General features: G+C 34.7%; 1 protein-coding gene across 1 annotated transcript in view; it reads right to left on the bottom strand.

The window, feature by feature from the left end:
* Positions 1-18,828, bottom strand: part of RFX6 (regulatory factor X6) — a 75,823-nt gene that overhangs the window by 11,740 nt on the left and 45,255 nt on the right. Inside the window, exons 7-11 of the mRNA XM_056125261.1 lie at positions 10,426-10,533; positions 6,735-6,812; positions 6,517-6,630; positions 4,159-4,208; positions 997-1,156 (exon numbers count right to left, since the gene is read on the bottom strand). Of these exons, the coding sequence (XP_055981236.1) occupies positions 997-1,156; positions 4,159-4,208; positions 6,517-6,630; positions 6,735-6,812; positions 10,426-10,533 (510 nt within the window). The remainder of the gene's footprint in view (positions 1-996; positions 1,157-4,158; positions 4,209-6,516; positions 6,631-6,734; positions 6,813-10,425; positions 10,534-18,828) is intronic.

Here is an 18,828-nt window from a genome sequence, read left to right as displayed (position 1 = left end):
CTAATTTATCTAAAGGAAATGCTTAGCTTCTAGAGAAATAGTTTCTAAAGGGAAAACTATCATAAAGAACTGCTTTTTTTTCAAAAGCTAAAAGTAATCATGAAGAATCATGATGATATCTGTTAAAGGTTTGAAACCTGTTTTAATTTTTAAAAATTATTTTTAAAAATTCCATAATCAGGAAAAATAGATTTTACAATATTACATGTCTTATGTGCAACAATTTCAAGCTAGCTTTTTTTTAATGGAAGGATTAGAAATTTTCACAAGACAACAATCATTTAAGTATGGGGCAATATATTTTCATAATGTAAACATCTATACTTAATTTTAGAATTGCTTTCATTTTTATTTGAAAGGGCAATATTAGTATTTAGCTTAAAATGTGTTGGATTTGAGGAGTCCACATAAAATATATGGGTTCATCCACCATAATCTTCTCTTTTATAGACTGGATTAATTTCCCAAATAAGAGTTTACAATTGTACTTAATCGAAAGGGATGATAATATTTCTTTTTTCATTTTAAAATCATCTAAATTTACAAAATAAATAAAAAGTGGTATATGTACTTAAACTCTATCCACTTTTTCCTATTGCTTTTATTTTGCATAACCATCATATTTACAAATTTGAATAAATATTAGTATAGTACTATTACCTAGGTTATATGCATAATTTTAAAACATATCAACTTTTCCTTTGACAACCTTGTTCAGTTCTGTCATTCTGGGATTTCATAGTGCACTTAATTACCATCTACTTAGCTTTAATCTCTGAAAATTCCTCAGTATTGCTATCAGAAGACAGTTTTGTTATCATCATTATTATTATTTTTGGAATCTTTTTGTATGTGCTCAGTGATGGAAATTGAAACAAGAGCCCCACTTATGCTAGATATGTTCTTTATCACTAAACCCCAGCCCCTATCCCAGAAAAAAAAATGTCTTTTGATTTGGTAACTCAAATACCAATATCCTGGAGTTTACCAACATACCTGGGCAAGATGTAAGAAAGAAGTTTGTCGTTTCAGAGAAGAAACAAATCTTCTCACAATAGGTATTTTCTTGTCAGTAAGAACCTCTGGTAAATTTTCCAAGGATGAAACAACCCACTGTTCCCAGTTTTTAGCAAAGTTTCTGATATCTGCTAATAAACTACAAAAAAAAAACCCTATTGTAAATTGCAAAGCAGTTTATTCCTTATTAAATGAATATGGTTTTATGGCAGTGTGTCATCACTCTATAATTCCAAGAATATGACTTTAAATATATTAGGTTCAATTTAGATCTGTTTTCCTTAAGCATCTCTCTCTCTTTTGTTAAATGGTATAGTATAGTATAGTATACGTGTCAGAATTAGTGTGAGGATTGCATTAGCTAATTTATACAAAATGTTCAGATTAAAGCTCAGCGTGCAGAATGCCCAATTACAAATCATTTATTATTAAAATTGACTCATGATTCAATCATTTTCTATGAAAAATTTTCAGGAAAATACAAGTGCGCATAAATTAGTTCCATGATTAGACATCAAATTAGAACCATGATGTCATTTAAGCTTTTTTTTCTGGGGTACGGGGAGGGTTAGGCCACACCCAGTGGCTCTCAGGTTTACTCAGGCTTTAAGCTCACAGATCACTCCTGGAAGGGGATCAAGGGATCACATGCAGAGCTGGAGATTAAACTGAAAGCAAAACATGTATTATCTGTATGACAGATAATTATACAAAAGCTGTATTATCTGTCTGCCCAACCCCTTAGCTACAAATAACTTTTTTTTTTTGTGACCACAACTGCAGGTGCTCAAGCTCTGTGCTCAGGGATCACTTCTGGAGATGCACAGAGGACCATATGGAGTTTGTGAATCAAAGCCAAACTGACCGCATGCAAGGCAAGCACCCCTCTCTGCTGTTCTATCTCTCCTATTGAATACATTATGAATCATTTATATTGACAAATTAGTCCTTCCTGCTCACCATTTCCTCATGTGAATTGGAAATCATAAAAGCTACTTTGGAATGGGCTAGAGCGATAGCACAGCGGGTAGGGCATTTGCCTTGCACGCGGCCAACCAGGGTTCGATTCCTCTGTCCCTATCAGAGAGCCCGGAAAGTTACCGAGTGTCCCACCTGCACAGCAGAGCCTGGCAAGCTCCCCATGGCATATTCGATATGCCAAAAACAGTAACAACAATTCTCACAATGGAGACGTTACTGGTGCCCGCTTGAGCAAATTGGTGAACAATGGGAGGACTATGACTGTACTATTTTGGCATAGTCTGATAGGTCGTGTTTTTAAAAATACAATTATTTAATGATAAGAAATTGGTGATAGGATAGTATTTTCCAGAAGCTGGGGCTTTAACTAATCATTTAAAATGATAATGTTGATATATGTTTGTTGTTAAGAACTGATTTTACAGTATGCATTCAGAGTGTGTATAATTTATCTGCATTTTCAGTGCCATTTTCTAAAATGTGTGTACTTATGAACATTCCTAGGGAGAATTCTCTGCCATTAAGATATGAGACTGGAAGGACCAGGCTGAGGATATACATCAGCAGTCAAGAGCACATTGCCTATCATGCAAAAATCTGAGTTCTAACCTTGTCGCTTCATGGTCCCCAGAGCAGTACCAGGTTTCCCTGGGTGCCCCCTAAGCATTACTGGACTCGCTCTTGTGGCCTCTTGCACCTTAGGTTAGTGCAGAATCACATCATCAGCCCAAGTATTACACTGACTGGACAGCTTGACTGAGTATCTACAAGGGAAGCCCCCAGAGTACTTGATCATCCATCAATATGTGTAAGATTAAAAGTGGTTTTTAAATGCACTTTTATGTGTGCTTTTGATTTTCTACAATAACTGTGAAATTTTTTAAAATAATGAATTACTTAAGAGAAAAATATGACAATTCCATTTCAGACTTCTTGTAGGAATTAAATGAAATAAGTTATGAAATAAGTTTTGTAGAGTATTGCATGCTGTGTTGAATATGTATCACTATCTCTGCTAGTCACAAGATTTTTGTCTGACAGTAAGTATGCATATATAACCAAAAATTATAAAGAAAATAAGTGATGAACCAGGCCAATAATCTCTAGTAGATGAAAGGAAAGGAAGTAAAGCAAAATAAAAATATTTTTTATTAATTAGCACAATGTTCAGTCCTATATGTATTGATGTCCTGAAATAAATTTCAACATTTCATTAGAATTTTCATTTTAAACAATGTGATTCCTCCCCTAAGTTTTCAGCTTTTTATACCAGAGAAGACATTGTGAAAAATATTCAAGTATAATTTTAAATTAAAGTCTTATGCTTTATTAAAAAGAAGTGATAATTCCAGAAACCAAACTTGTTTGAGATCATAATGTAACATAGATAAATATTAAGTAAGATTATTGTACATCTAAAACCTAGACAATGTTAAGAAAACAATTTTGCTCCGATAAAAATAACTTTAAAAGTATGTGAATCAGTAAGTATCACTTTCTGATTTTTCAACTGAAACCAAAGTTAACAATAACATAAAAATAATTTTCCCTATATTTTTTATTTTTGTGATAGTTTTCTATCAGTTTTCCCTGGCCGCACGACATCTTATCTCATTCCTACTTTGGACAAACTGGCAGGCTACCGAATGTAACCTGTCCACATGGCAGAATCTGGCAAACTCCCCGTGGCGTAACAATATGCCAAATACCAGTAGCAATGATGGGTCTCATTCTCCTAACCCTGAAAGAGCCTTGAAAATGGCACTTTTTAAAAAATCTCAGGGCTAGGACGGAGACGTTACTGGGGCCTGCTCGAGGCAATCGACAAACAACAGGATGGTCGTGATCGTGATTGTGATCTTCATTTAACTAGTTTTCAATGAAGAATATGATTGGTATCTTAAAGGTCCATGAGATCTTAATATTAGTTTCTCACTTGGACAGTTATTAAAGGGATTTCAGGATTAGTCTATCAATTTTTTTCAATGAAGTTCAAATAAAAGGATTGAGGGACATATCTTCCAGGTAATACAATACAAAGTGATGGGAAAAGAAAAATAATCCTGGCAGAACAATATATTTCTATATGTTATACTTCAGGAAATGTGTAAAGTTAAAACTTGTACTAAAAAGTTGTCACATTTTAATGACTGGACCTACCTTTCAGGCATTTCTTGCATTGTGGCAGGTATGAGCACATCTGTAAGGACCTTAATGACAAGAGAGTTAACACATGCATATTATTTCTATAGAAATATACTTATTGCAAATTTCTGTTTTCCCGACTTCCAGAGAATATGCTAGTCATTTCTATAAGTTATGCTTGTGTGTACATATGTCATACTGTACGTGTACAGTATGTCATACTGTGGGTGTGTGTGTAAAAGACGGGTATAATCTAAAGCATTCAATAAGGTGGTTAAGGTTGTGACATTAATACACGAGGTTTAGAGATTGAATTATCAGGACATAAAGAGAATTTTAAAGAAAGAGGAAGAAAAAACCATAAATATGGGTGAGGTTGTGGGCAGACCATTGAAAAAACTAGTAAAATGGAGAAATTAGTGCCGACTGAGCCTAGCTCCAAATAAACAGGTAAATAAAGAGGTGGGGAAACTAGACAGATTGGGAGAGTGCAGATTCACTTGGTTTTATTATTTCACTCTATTTATTTCCTGAGTGGGCTAATAAAATGAGTGGGGTGACCTGGGGAAGCAAATCAAGAGATCAGAGGAGAAATATTTCACAATGTGGGTAAACCTAATCTACAGAAACCTGTTTAGTCTATCAGCAAAACACAGACATATTCCATGTGCACAAGACAGTTAAAACAAGAGACAGTATGGCATAGGCCCATGATGTTTGTTACTATAAGACTGACCTGGGTAATCATTTCATGATTCAAATACTGAATCATTCTGCAGAGATGAAACGAAGACCTAATAGAAAAGCATTTTGTCCTGCTTTCTTTACAGTACTCCCTATGCCCTACTGAGTTCAACACTTGGTGAAGAAAATTAAACAAATAAACAATTACAGTTGTTAATTAATGCCATGAATATAGCTCTAATTTATTATTGTAGATAGCATACATAATATACTTGACATAATTGGATTGAGGTGCAAAGCCAAATGTTCTAGCACTTTTTAGTGAATATATTACTCAATCCACTGGGGAAAAAATAGAAAAAAATAAAGTACTTAAACTCAGGATTGTGTATTGGATTTAAAGAAATTGGGATAAAGAACATTTGGGGAAAAATAAGCATTTTGAAAAGGACAATTCATGGAAGCTCTGATAGGCTGTATAAATTTTTTGAGGGGAAGAATGCCCACATCTAGAGGTACTGAGGGGTTACTCCCAGTTCAGTGCTCAGCAATCAAACCCGGGGTTTAGGCATGCAAAACATGTGTTATAACCCATTGAGCTATTTCCCCAGCTGACAGTACAGTTTTGGTGGTCAGAAATGTGTTTGCATGAGCCCCAGGTATTTTTATTTACCTATCTTGGAGTGACCTTCTCTTCCTCTTCTCTTTACTTCCTCAAGTCAAATAGTGCAAGAAATCAGTACAAATTAAATCTTTCTTTTCTAAATGACATTCTCACTTATCCAAGGAAATGGGATCATCCTCATATTTTTTCCTTTTGCCTACTTAAACTAAAGCCCACAATAAACTACTGTATACATTCTCTTACTTTCTAATGAGGAAGAGCAAAAAATTGGAACTAAGAGCTTCCATTCTTCTTCTGGTCTACCTATCAGTTCTTACTCTGAAAACCTGCTTATTTACTGAGTCTATCTAATTTCTGCTACATTTTCTGCAATTAACAAGAATATATTTTTCTTAATGAGTCATGGGTTCTTGTAAACTCTTTATTTTTCAAAGAAAGGACTTTGCTTTTCCTTGTGACAACTAAACAATATAATCAAACTCACTTTAAAACTCACACTGCAATATAGTTTTCTTCCTCAGTTTGAACCTTGTTGCTCCTCTAATCAGGAAACAATAAGAATTATTGTTTCTTCAAAAATTGCTTGACTAGAAGTCCAGTCAGCCCATCTTGTCTTTGTTCAAAATGTCTTTATGATCCTTCTGTAAACACTTTGGAACTCTTACTCTAATACCACTGGTCACCAAAACACAACAAAGCTAGATATTTCTATGAGTGCTTTTTCTGCTTTCTCCAAAATACTGATAATGTGAAAATTTGTTTTGAAATTTACTATGAAAATAATTTATAAAATAATTAATAAAAACGGTTTTCATGAACCAGTGTCCCACGTTTAAAGTAATTTTAGTTGTAAACTTAAATTCAATTTGTTTTACTTAACATAATTTTACATTAAAATTAACACACCATAAGAAACAGACTATTAGAATGTTTGATTTTTATGAGAAACAAGTGAATGGTGTGTCTCTAAGCAAATAAAAATTATTGAAATTAATTTTTGCTATTTTGATAGGATGCGCTTTAAAAATACATGGTTTGTGTTTAAGATGTTTCACAGAGCTTACCTTATAAAGAATTGAGTCACAAACACAGAAAATATCAATGATAACAGGGTTTTCGAGCAGGGGAAGAAGATGATCAGGCATTCCTTGCCAAAAATGTAGTAAGAAATGCTGGATCTAGTTGCAGAAGAAAAATATTTTTCCTTAACATGCACACACATAAAGAACAGGACAATAAAGAATATATAAAATGGCAAGCAAAGCATTCTTCGTAACCTTACCTCTTCAAAGTTTCCATTAATTGCATTATCCAGGATACACTGACAGTGAGTTTTGTACATCATTATGAGCGTATCAACCTAGTTTAAGGAAGAAAAAGCTTAACCAAACCATCCTTTCAACACTGCCTTAGATTGTTCAGACATTCAACACATAGTTTCAAAGTTTCTGTCATGTACCAGGAATTTTGCTTAAAGCTATGGAATAAAAACAGGCACAATTCTCAAGTTTGTTGTTCTGAGAAGGGAGAAAGGAAAGCAAATGGAAAGTACAAGTGATAAAACCAATGAAACAGGTGGTTGTATGGTGCTGTGAGCCAAAACATTATAAATTTTTACCAAAAGAAAATACCTTTGGCTGAGAAAATAAGGCAAAATATTTATTATCTCCTCATAGTCTAAGTAAGTAAGCGCTTGGCCTGAGTGTGAGGCAGTGTGAAGCACATCTCACTCCCTGGTTCTGCTGTGCTACTGACCAAGGGGTTTTGCATAGGCTGCTTTTGTCTAAAACTTCAGGCCTTTAAGCACAGTAATAATGGCATATTACTAATACAAATTTTAAATGAAGCAAAATAGCTTTTTTCTAAAGAGATTAAAAGGGAGAGTTGTGAGGGGAGAGAAAGAGACAACACAGGCTCCTCCAGGGTAGAAAAAGCCCAAGAAGAGAAAGAGATGCTCCTTAAAGAGAAAACATAGATTACTCTCAGGTGGTTAAAAAGTCATAGTGCTTATATAGTTTAAGTTTAAATAAAATATAAAATATTATTCATATATTAAAGTAGTTGGCATATAATTAAAATATTATTAAATGGTTAATATTAGAAGTGTTATCAAATGACAGTGACTTAAAAAATTATTTGAAAGTTGAATACTGATTATGAAATGTCCCCAGTTCTATTTTACCATCGATATCTTGGTGTGCATTATTGAAAACTTTTAAACATATTATAAAACTTGAAATTCACAGTTGCTAATTTTTAATTTAACAATATTTAATTCAAAACATGTATAATCTGGAAATGTCCCTACATGTTATTAGTTATGTATTCTATGTGTATAGGATCATGACTTGGAGGTTGAATGTGTGAACCTTTCTCTCAAATAACCCAGATGTGAGTGCCGCTCTGATCTGGCTCCCACAAGCTACATGATATTAGGCAAAGTTCTTAATTTCGTGCTTTGACTTTCTCATCTGTAAAGTGGACATAATAACAGCAGTAAATATGTATTAAGGTCATTATGAGAAGTAAATGAAATAGCATATGTAGAGTGGTTGGAATAATCCATGAGTCAAGTAAGTAATTGACAGATGTTAGCTATTTTTGTACCAATAGTATCTTGATTATTAATGGCGATATTCATACCTTTTGCTCTCCACCCGTTGTAACCCAGTGACAGCCCGCATCTTTGTGTCTTAGCTCATAGCTATATACTGATGACAAGCAAGCTACCAGTCTATCTTCAGTGAATATACTGTACAGATCTACTCTAGCAGATGTCACCATTAGTGCAATTGAGACATCCACTCTACTTCCAACACTGGTATTGTATGTTATATAAATGGGCTGCCAATCATATTTAATGAAAAATAACAGCATTCATTTCCATTCGAAGATAAAAATGGATTCAAAATAGTTCTCAAAAATTAACTATTTGAATCCTGTCTACTAAACTAAAAGAAAGCTTTCATTTTCACAATTATTTCTATTTATCTGTCAAACTTATTCTATACATATCATACAGATGGACATATATATACACTTTCTGAATTTTGTCATATAAAAATTTTATTGCTGTATGTACATATAAAATTAATTACACTATTGGTACTTCTTTTACTTATTTACATAGCCTTTGTATAAGAAACTTTAATTATAGTATGCCTTTCAATCTTTATTGATATAATTGTGCTAAATTTCTGGTGGGATTAATATCACAATATAGAAGACAGGAGCAGAGAAAAGATATATACCCATGCAAATGGGTGAGGCTGCAAGGAGGCTGACAACTGCCTTCAGTTACACAATGATGAGGTGTAAAGCAGGTTCTCAGCTTTAGGCAATACTTCTGAAGGGAGATCAGTTCTCATTAGGCAGTCTCCATCCTTTCTGCCACAAGGAAGCAGATGTTTTGTGTACTTCAGATCTGGCAAATGCAGAACTTGTAAGCTAGCTAAGAAGGTGAAAAGAGAGACTTTGCTAGCCTCAACGACTAGAGTATTGTTCTCTGGTGCTGATGGTAGGGAGCTGTGAGAATTAATTTAGAAACCAGGAATTATTACTGTATCATGAGCAAGCAGCAAGCTATAGGTGAGTTTTTCAAATTTGTAGATAAGAACTTTGGAGGCTAGCACAGAAATGAAGTAAGCTGTTAGAATGTTTGTCATCTCTCTTTGTCTTTTTCACTCTTTTTGTTGTTGTTGTTGTTGTTGTTGCTGTTGCTCTCCCCCCCCCTCCCTTCTCATCAGGTATATTTACACGTGGATATCTTCTTATTGTGTTTGTATGTAAGCACTCCTCTACACAAAGGTCGCCCACCAATACTGATTGTTTTAAAATCTGCAGCTGGGAATTATCAATACTTTTCCTGTTCCTAACCGGGAGTTTGTCATCCGACAGAATCCCAGAAGTTATTTGGCATCTCTTCTTATAAAAATATCTTTTTAAAATTCAGTGTGTCATTTTTATTTCCTGTTACTATAGAAGACCTATTGCTAGAGTAATTCAGTTGGCTATCAGTTAATCACATACTTCCGTATTTGCACCCTAAAAGTATGAATTAACCCAGTATATTATGAAATTTGTTTTCCTCAAATGCTAATGGAACAAAAAGGATGTTAGTTGAAAGAAGAATGTAGAAATCATTAAGACCTGCTTTGTAGTAGAATCTACTACTAGTTAACCTGTGGATCATCAGAAATAATCTGTAAGTTCATAAATATGGAAGAATCTAAGCTTAGACTTATTATACAACCATCACAAAGTGATATTGAGAATTATTTATAAATTGAACAATATAGAACTGCTCCTCTTTAATTTTTTTTAAAAACTGTAGCGACCGAGGAGATAGCTCAGTGGGTTGAAGCACCTGTTTTCCATACTTGAATGCAGGGCTCAATCCCCAGCACCTCAGAGACCTCAACTGACTTTCACCGATTGTGACCCAAAATCCAAAAACAAAAGCAAATGTTAAAACATTGCAGATTTAAGAGAGCACAGAATTATAGAACTAAAGGACCCGTTGTGATCATCGCCTACAGTTCTACAATTCATTACGGCATTTATCACCCCTCTAGGGATTCTGGTATTCTTCTTTGAGAAGGCTTCATGACTACAGTTTTTTTTTTCTGGAGTTAAGCAGAGCTAATCAAAAACATAAACTTATATTTAAAGAAACTGGTTGTGATAGACATATCTTCTTCCTTGATACTATGTTTTAAATAAAAATAATCTAAAGTGTTTTGAGGGTTTCTGCGACTTTCTGATTACACACTATCATCAAGATGGTAAATAATTAATTTGAAAGTGTTTAATCGATGTTAGCAAACGTTTGTCCCACCCTCCTATAAATCAGTCAATTATGTTTGATTATGCAGATTTCTGATGGTTTCCTGCATGTGCCAAGAGATTCCAGCAAATTGAGATATGGAACCAACATATCAGAAAATCAATAGAGAAGTATCTTTAATTGATACCTTGTCTTTAGAAATGCATCCTTGGTACACAAGGTGTTGAGCACTGGGGAATTCTGGAAGAAGTGTTCCAGTTTTTGAACTGAGAGAGTATTTACGTGTGAAGCCACCCTATAATTTAGAAAAATAAGAAGAAATAAACCATTATTACCTATTTGGCTTCAAAAGACAATTCCAGTAAAATACAAACTCATTCTATTCTTCTTAATTCTGCAAGCCATGACAAAGTAAGAAATTTCGGTAAACTATTTTAACCATGTAATTGATAAACTAGATCTGATATATGGGTATTAACTACAAAAAATCATTTTAAAGATGATGTATTTCTTCTCTTGCTTAATGTTTTAATTTTGAACATTTATTAGCTTTCAGAACTTTTAGATTAACTTTTCATTCATATTTGTTAGTAGCATAACTTTGAAAGATTTATATTAGAACTATTAAAATTATATGGTTTGAACACTTTTATTTTGAACAATATGATCCTAAAATTATGTATACGGTAAGAATTTTCCAATCCAATATCACTTATGAATTATGAAAATAAAATTATAAGAATTTAATTATTTTATTCTGTCTTAGAGATAGTGGTAGGACTGTGACAGATGAAATCATTTCCTGATTGCCATACTAGTACTCTGGATTTCTCTTACTTTATTAGAAATTCAGCTATTTTTAGTTTGGGTTTTTTTTAAATCCCTGGTAAAATCACATCTCCAGTAGTTTTCATAAAATTAGAAAAAGTGACAAATACAACATAATATTTAATTCTGTTAACACTAATGTATCTACATGAAACTCATACAAATATATGATGAATATTAATGACTGAAATAGGTATGTTAGCAAGCAAGTCTTCCAGGTCATATTAATTATTCCTATTTTATAAAAAAAAATTTTTATCACTCTGAACTATAACCAAAATGCATGAAATGGCAGAAGAAGAAACTGTTTAAAACAGAAGCCATATTTCATTCTTTCTCATAGTTTGCCTATGAACTTTTCTAAATATTTTCTAAATATATTTGGGTTTTTTGTTTGCTTCTGTCACATGGAAGATGTTTAATAGACAAAATTTTTCTTACATAATTGATATAATAGGTAGGACTGATTCCTAAGCTGTTTTGTCATTTAACAGCTCTGTTGACTCTTGAAAAACTGATCATGATAAATTATGAAGAATTTGGCAAGACTTGAGTTCTTGAAAATCAGATATTTTAGAAACACCAATTTCTTATATAGGGCTGGAGCGATAGCACAGCGGGTAGGGCGTTCGCCTTACAAGCGGCCAACATGGCCGACCCGAGTTCGATTCCTCCGCCCCTCTCGGAGAGCCCGGCAAGCTACCGAGAGTATTCAACATGCCAGACACAGTAACAACAAAGTCTCCAATGGAGACGTTACTGGGCCCGCTCGAGCAAATCGATGATCAACGGGAGGGCCTTTACCTTTACCTTTACCTTACCTTGATATAAATGTTCAAACAAATTTTATATTAAAAGTGTAATAGAGTTTATTTTTTAACTTTAATTTTTAATCTTATTAACATTTATTTTCAAGTAATATACATAATTATTTCTATTAACTATTAAGTTAATAGGTAAATGATTATAATAAATTTATATAATATACCTGATGCTAATGCACCTTATTTAATCTTTCAACAATTTTTATTTATAGTAGTGAGTACTAATTATTGCATTGTGAAACAATGATGTTGACAGTAAATAGGGAAAATAATAAAATACAAGAAAATTAAGAATTTAATCTTTAAGAAAAAGCTATGGAAAAATACAAAGTTAAACTTTTATACTTTCACAGAACAAAATATACTTACTTTCTAATTCTAGGTAAGCCTACACTATTCCTTATACCTTTTGTGGAATATCATGTTTATTCATCACAAGATATAATTTGGCAAATTGGAAAAAAGAGAACTATAAACGCAAAATTATAATAGGGAGTACTTCATTAACTTTTTAGCAATTAGTTTTATTTCATTAAAAGTATTTTTCATTAAGTACATATTTATTACATCTCCAACAGACAACATATCTCCACAAACAGAGCATAAAGATTTAATAGGTGAATTTCATTTGCATTTTGACACAAAAAATGTCCAACTGGATTTTTTTCAGATAATCAAGAAAATAAAGATCATTTCCCAATTGAAAATAAGTAAATAAATTAAATGAAAAAAAGAGACTATTTCCAATTCATTCAAAAACATGCCAAAACTGGAGGAAAGAAAATGAAATAAAACTTAAAAACCACCTTACTAATCACCACTCTTGAAATAATACTAGACAAAACATTAGCAAAATAAATACAGCAGTGTATAAGAATGATCATAGTTAAACTGGATTTATAGAAAATACATTAAGAAAAACATGAGAAAATGTATTATATAATTATATCAATGCAGAAAATGCATTTGTTTAAAATCTAACTTCTATTGTTATTAAGCCCTCGCTGTCTCCCCCACTTCTGGAATAAAGGAAAATTCTCTAAATAATTCAATAAGGTAAGCTAACCAAATGAAAATCATAGCAATAAAATTATTTCAAAAATATATACCTTTGAAAATCACATAAGGTAGCCTACTCTCCTTTCTATTATTAATACTGTACTATATTTGGTAGGCATCTGCCATTGGGCTACACTAGCACGCGACAGGGACAAATGGAGACATTACTGGCGCCAGCCCGAGCAAATTGACGACTAACCGGAAGTTAAGTGATAAGTGATATTTGGTAGGATCCAATATTGTCAAAGCAATAAGATTCAACAAAAGTAAAGAAAATTTAAGTATTAAATGGGAGGAAATGCTATTAATATTATTTGCACCTTATTTGAACACATTAAAAAAATAAAATTACACAAAAATTCTTTGTCTTTAAAAATTTTGTTTTATTTTGAGGTCTCAAGTGTTGATGCTCAGGGGTTACTCCTGGCTACACATTCAAGAATTATTCCTTGCAGTGTTACAAGGGACCATATAGGATGTCTGGAATAGAGACCAGATAGGTCATGTACAAGGCAAGTGCCCTACCTGTTGCACTATTGTTCCAGCCCTGCACAAAAATTCTTATGATAAAATTATATTTTAGACACATTTTGATTCCCTAATTTATGTAAAGAAACATAAAAAATTACAATACAAGAACAAAATAGTTGTTACTATTTTGATAAGGAGAAAGGAGGGTGTGTAAGTTGAGTTAAAGGGGTACTATAAAGTGAAAGATGGAATTAAACTTTAAATGGCAAATATAAAGTAATATATACAGAGTCAATTTGATAATGCTGTATACTGGAAGCATGCATAACGTTAAATACAAATATTTAATTAAAATGGGACTTATGTATTTAGTAAAGCAATATAATAATAAAAAATTTAGCAATAAAAACTAAATTTCTCTTTGGTCCAGAGTGATAGTACAGAGAGTAGGGTCCTTGCCTTGCATGCAGTTGACCCTATTCAATCCAGAGCACCATAGGTGACTCCCCAAGTCCTACCAGGGGTGATCTCTGAGCACAGAGCCAGGAATAAGCCCTGATTATCACCAGGTACAAGGCTTAAGCTCATTTTAAAGTATACTTTAAAAATATAGCAAATATTATGCAGATGACATAATACTATCCTTACAAAACCCTATAAACTCCATCCCAAAAAACTCCTAGGAATAATACGCTTTTATAGTAATAATAAAGTGGCAAGAAACAAAATCAATGCATAGAAATCTGTGGGTTTTCTATATGCAAATAGCAAAATAGAAGAGAGAGAAATTAAACCAACAACATCTTTCACGATTGGGTATAAGATAATCCAATACCAAGGAGTCAGCTTAATAAAAAGGTGAATGATTTATACAAAGAATATTATTAAACAACTACCAAAAGAAATAAAAGAAGAAATAAAGAAATGGAAACTCATCATCAGTTCATGGATGGAAGCAAAATGGCAACCCTGACCAAATTATTTTTCAATGCAGTCCCCATAAAAATACACATGACATTTTTTAAATGCATAGACAAAATGTTGTTGAAATTTATATTCACCCCCAATAGCCAAAGCAATCCTAGAGGAAAAGAAGATGAGAGAGTTATCTTTCCCTGGTTTCAAACTGGACTATATACCTGTAGTAATCAAAATAGTGTTGTACTAGGTAAAAGCAAATTCTCAGATCGATGGAGCAGAATTGAGACTCCAGAGACAGACTCAGGTATGCAGAAGGTTAATTTTTATTAAAGGAGTGAAAGGTATGAAGGGGAGCAAGAAAAGTCTCTTCAGCAAATGGTAATGGTAAAATTGGTCAGTCACATGCAGAAATAAAAATGAATTCTAACCCCTTTATAATTCCATGCACAAAAGTCAGATAAAATGAATTAAAGACCTTTATATCAGACCCGAATCCAATCCATAAGTTATATTTAGGAAAACAAGTAGAATTCTCAGGTACTCTATTCTAAATCTTCAGGGTTTAATGCTATTAGTCAAGCAAATAGAATCAAAGATAAATAAATAGAACTACATCAAACTTATGTTTCTGTGATACAAAAGAAGCAATGACCAAAATAAAGTGACACAAACTGAGAGAATATATTTACCCACTACTAATCTGATAAAGGGTTTATATACAAGCTATATAAGACCTGTGTAGAACTTTACAAGAAAAAATCAAACAACCCCATCAAAAAATGAAGGGAAGAGATGAACAGAAAATTCAAAGACATATAAATGACCAGAAGACATATACAAAACATTCTCTGCATATATTACCATCGGGGAAATGCAAATCAAAACAGTAATAAAATTTTGTCTCACACCAGTGAGATGGACACACATTATAAAGAGCAAAACAACCAATGTTGTTATGGATGTTGGGAAAACAGGACCTTTACCCACTTCTGTGAGAACGCCGGCTGTTCCAACCCTTTGATAAAACAACATGGAAACTTTGCGGATAAATAGGAACTGAGCTATCAACAATCACGATCACGACCATCCTGTTATTCGTCAATTGCCTCGAGCAGGCCCCAGTAACGTCTCCTTTGTCCTAGCCCTGAGATTTTTTAAAAAGTGCCATATTCAAGGCTCTTTCAGAGTTAGGAGAATGAGACCCTTCATTGTTACTGGTATTTGGCATATTGAGTATGCCACGGGGAGTTTGCTAGACTCTGCCGTGTGGGCAGGTTACATTCAATAGCCTGCCAGTTTTGTCCAAAGTAGGAATGAGATAATAAAATGTCATTATAAGATGTCGCGCAGCCGCGTTTGTGGCCACGCGCTACCGGGAGCTGGGTTTTATAGTCTCTGAGTCTTGGCCGTTGATGGGATTACATGGCGCCAGGGGGCCCGTTGGTGGGTGTGATCCCGCCTACTGGAATTTGGAGGATCTGGGTGGAGGATGCTCAGCCTCCGATCCGAGTAGGCTTGGAGATCTCAGCCCCGGGGCCCGCATGCCTTTGTTCCTCTGCCGGTACCTTCATGTGTGCAGAGAGTGTACCAGCAATTCCAGTTTTCAGCATCAACTCAAAGGGCCCAAGAACTCTTTTCACAAAATACACTTGCACTCTGATGTTAACTGCAGCCCTAATTCACAATGACTGAAATATGAAAAGGAATAAAAAACAATACCCAGGAACAGGGCTGGAGCAATAGCACAGTCGGTAGGGCATTTGCCTTGCACTTGGTAGACCTGGCCGACCCTAGTTCTATTCCTCCACCCCTCTTGGAGAGCCTGGCAAGCTACCGAGAGTATCTCGCCTGCACGGCAATGCCTGAGAAGCTTCCCGTGACATATTCCATATGCCAAACACAGTAACAAGTGTCACAATGGAGATATGCCAAACACAGTAACAAGTGTCACAATCGAGACATTACTGGGCCCGTTCTAACAAATCGATGAACAACGGGAGGACAGTGCTACAGTGCTACATCCAGGAACAGATAACTGATAAAGAAACTATAGTGCATATATACAAGTGAACACTACTCTGCTGTAAGAAGAAATGAAATCATACAGTTTGCTGCTATGTGAATGGATCTGGAGGGTATCATGCTGAGTGAAGTTAGGCAAAGGAGAGAAATAGACAAAATGATCTCTTTCATGATATAAAGAAACAAAGCAGGCTATAACAGATGCCCAAAGGCAACAGAAACCGAGAATAGCTCTTTAATAGGAAGCTTTCAACAGAAGAGGGAGGCAGAAGGGGTCAATATGGAGGAGGAGAGGACATTGGGAAAACAGTAGAGCGAAGTTGATGCTCTGAAAGAGAGTGTGATGCTGAAATGTGTTCTGAATAAAACCTTTTCATTAACTGCATTGTAAACCATGGTGCCTAAAATAAAAATTGTTAGAGCCTGGCAAGCTCCCCGTGACGTATTCGATATGCCAAACACAGTAACAACAAAAGTCTCCAATGGAGATGTTACTGAGCCTGCTCGAGCAAAATTGTTAAATAATTTTAAAAAATTAAATACATCTTTGTATGATCAAAATTATAATTGTTAGATGACTTCTAAAAATAAGTGTAACAAAATAAAAGTAAGTAACCAAACAAAAGTAAAATATTTACAGAAAAATTACTAAGATTGGAGCCAAAGAGATCAGGGATTAAGATACAGGTCATGGGTGCAGCTGACTACAGTCCTATCTCTGGCACTACATGGTGCTAGGAGCATCACCAGGTATGAATCCGGTGGCCCTATGGTCGCACCTGTGTAGTCCTGGTGGTCCCTGAAATATAGGACCTAAACAGCACTGCATCCTCAATGTATATGTTTAATTGAATGACCCAGTTGGCCAAGAAGTGATCCTCAGGCCAACTGAGCACCACTTTGGAGGTCCTTTTCCAGAATATTAAACTTCATCAAAAGGTTTAAAATAGAAATAAGATTTAGTCCTAAAAATGATAATTTTCAACACCTTTCTACAAAAACCCCTCAAAATTTTTTTCTGTGAAATTTGGCAATCTAATTCTAAAATAGGTGTGGAGTGATAAAAGATAAATTATAGACATAACACTCCTTAAAAAGACATCTGGCAAAACTATTTGCTTTATCTGGTATGAAAATATACTATGAAACTTGTAATAAATAAAAGGGTAATACTGGTATATAGATGAGCAAACAGAACACTAGAATGGAACAGGTAGCCCCAACTGGCCCAGGAATAAAGTTGTTGCCGATTACTAGTGATAAAAATGGCTTCCCATCTCATATCACGTTCAGAAATTTATTATGAGAGAAGATTTTGAGAAGATAGTAGAGTATGAAGTACTAGAAATCTGTCTTCCTACCAAGATAATATTTGCATTGGGAGAATTTGTCTGATATAAATGTTTTGAAAATATGGAGTCTACTGAAGTCTCCCTGAGTAAAGCCAGGTTTGGATCTAAACAAACAGACTAAAAAAAGTTATCAACAAATTTGTTAACAGAAATGTTGGTGTTCTGTTTTCTATATTCCAAGTTTAAGAGAAATCTACTGGAACCTTTTATTTGACAAGACAGTACTTTAAAAGTGAGGAAGAAATTAAGGCATCCACTAATTTTGGGGAAAAGTGAACAAGTATGTTACTATCAGTACTATTCCTTCCATCCTGTAAGAAATGCTAAAGAGAGCCCTGAAGGGTACAATGAAAAACATTAAACTTCATATGAAGACACAAAGGTCCCAGGCAGTTGTATAGGATACTGTTAGGGGCTAGAGTGATAGCACAGCGGGTAGGGTGGTTTGCCTTGCACGCGGCCGACCAGGGTTGGATTCCCAGCATCCCACATGGTCCCACAAGCACTGCCAGGAGTAACATCACGAGGTGTGACCCAAAAAAGCAAAATTATATATATATATATAATTATATATATATATATAGTAAAGTAAAGGCCCTCCCGTTGATCGTCGATTTGCTCGAGCGGGCCCAGTAACGTCTCCATTGGAGACTTTGTTGTTACTGTGTCTGGCATATCGAATACTCTCGGTAGCTTGCGGGGCTCTCCGAGAGGGGCGGAGGAATCGAACTCGGGTCGGCCATGTTGGCTGCATGCAAGGCAGACGCCCTACCCGCTGTGCTATCGTGTTAATTGTAATTATAAAACTTCTGCTTTTTGTTTGTTTATCTGGGGGTCCACACCCAGCTTTCAAGACAAAGGCCTTACTTACTGTACACTCTCCAACCCTAAAACTTTGTTTTCTGACTCTGAGACTCATTCTGGAAAGGAACTGGCCAAGTCCCCGCCCTGCTGAAGCCCCACACCCCACTGCTGGCTGCACCCACACCCCACAGCTGCCACCATGCCAATAGCCCAATTCCACTGCTTCTCATCTCTGCAGAAATACCAAACTGATGAAAATTCCAGGGAAAAAGGGTTTTCAGACTGAGAATTTGGGTCTACTGGAGAGGG

The sequence above is a fragment of the Sorex fumeus genome, unplaced genomic scaffold, assembly GCF_029834395.1.
Source record: "Sorex fumeus unplaced genomic scaffold, SorFum_2.1 ptg000054l, whole genome shotgun sequence".
NCBI classification, from domain to species: Eukaryota; Metazoa; Chordata; class Mammalia; order Eulipotyphla; family Soricidae; genus Sorex; species Sorex fumeus.
This window is presented reverse-complemented; position numbering and strand designations above follow the sequence as displayed.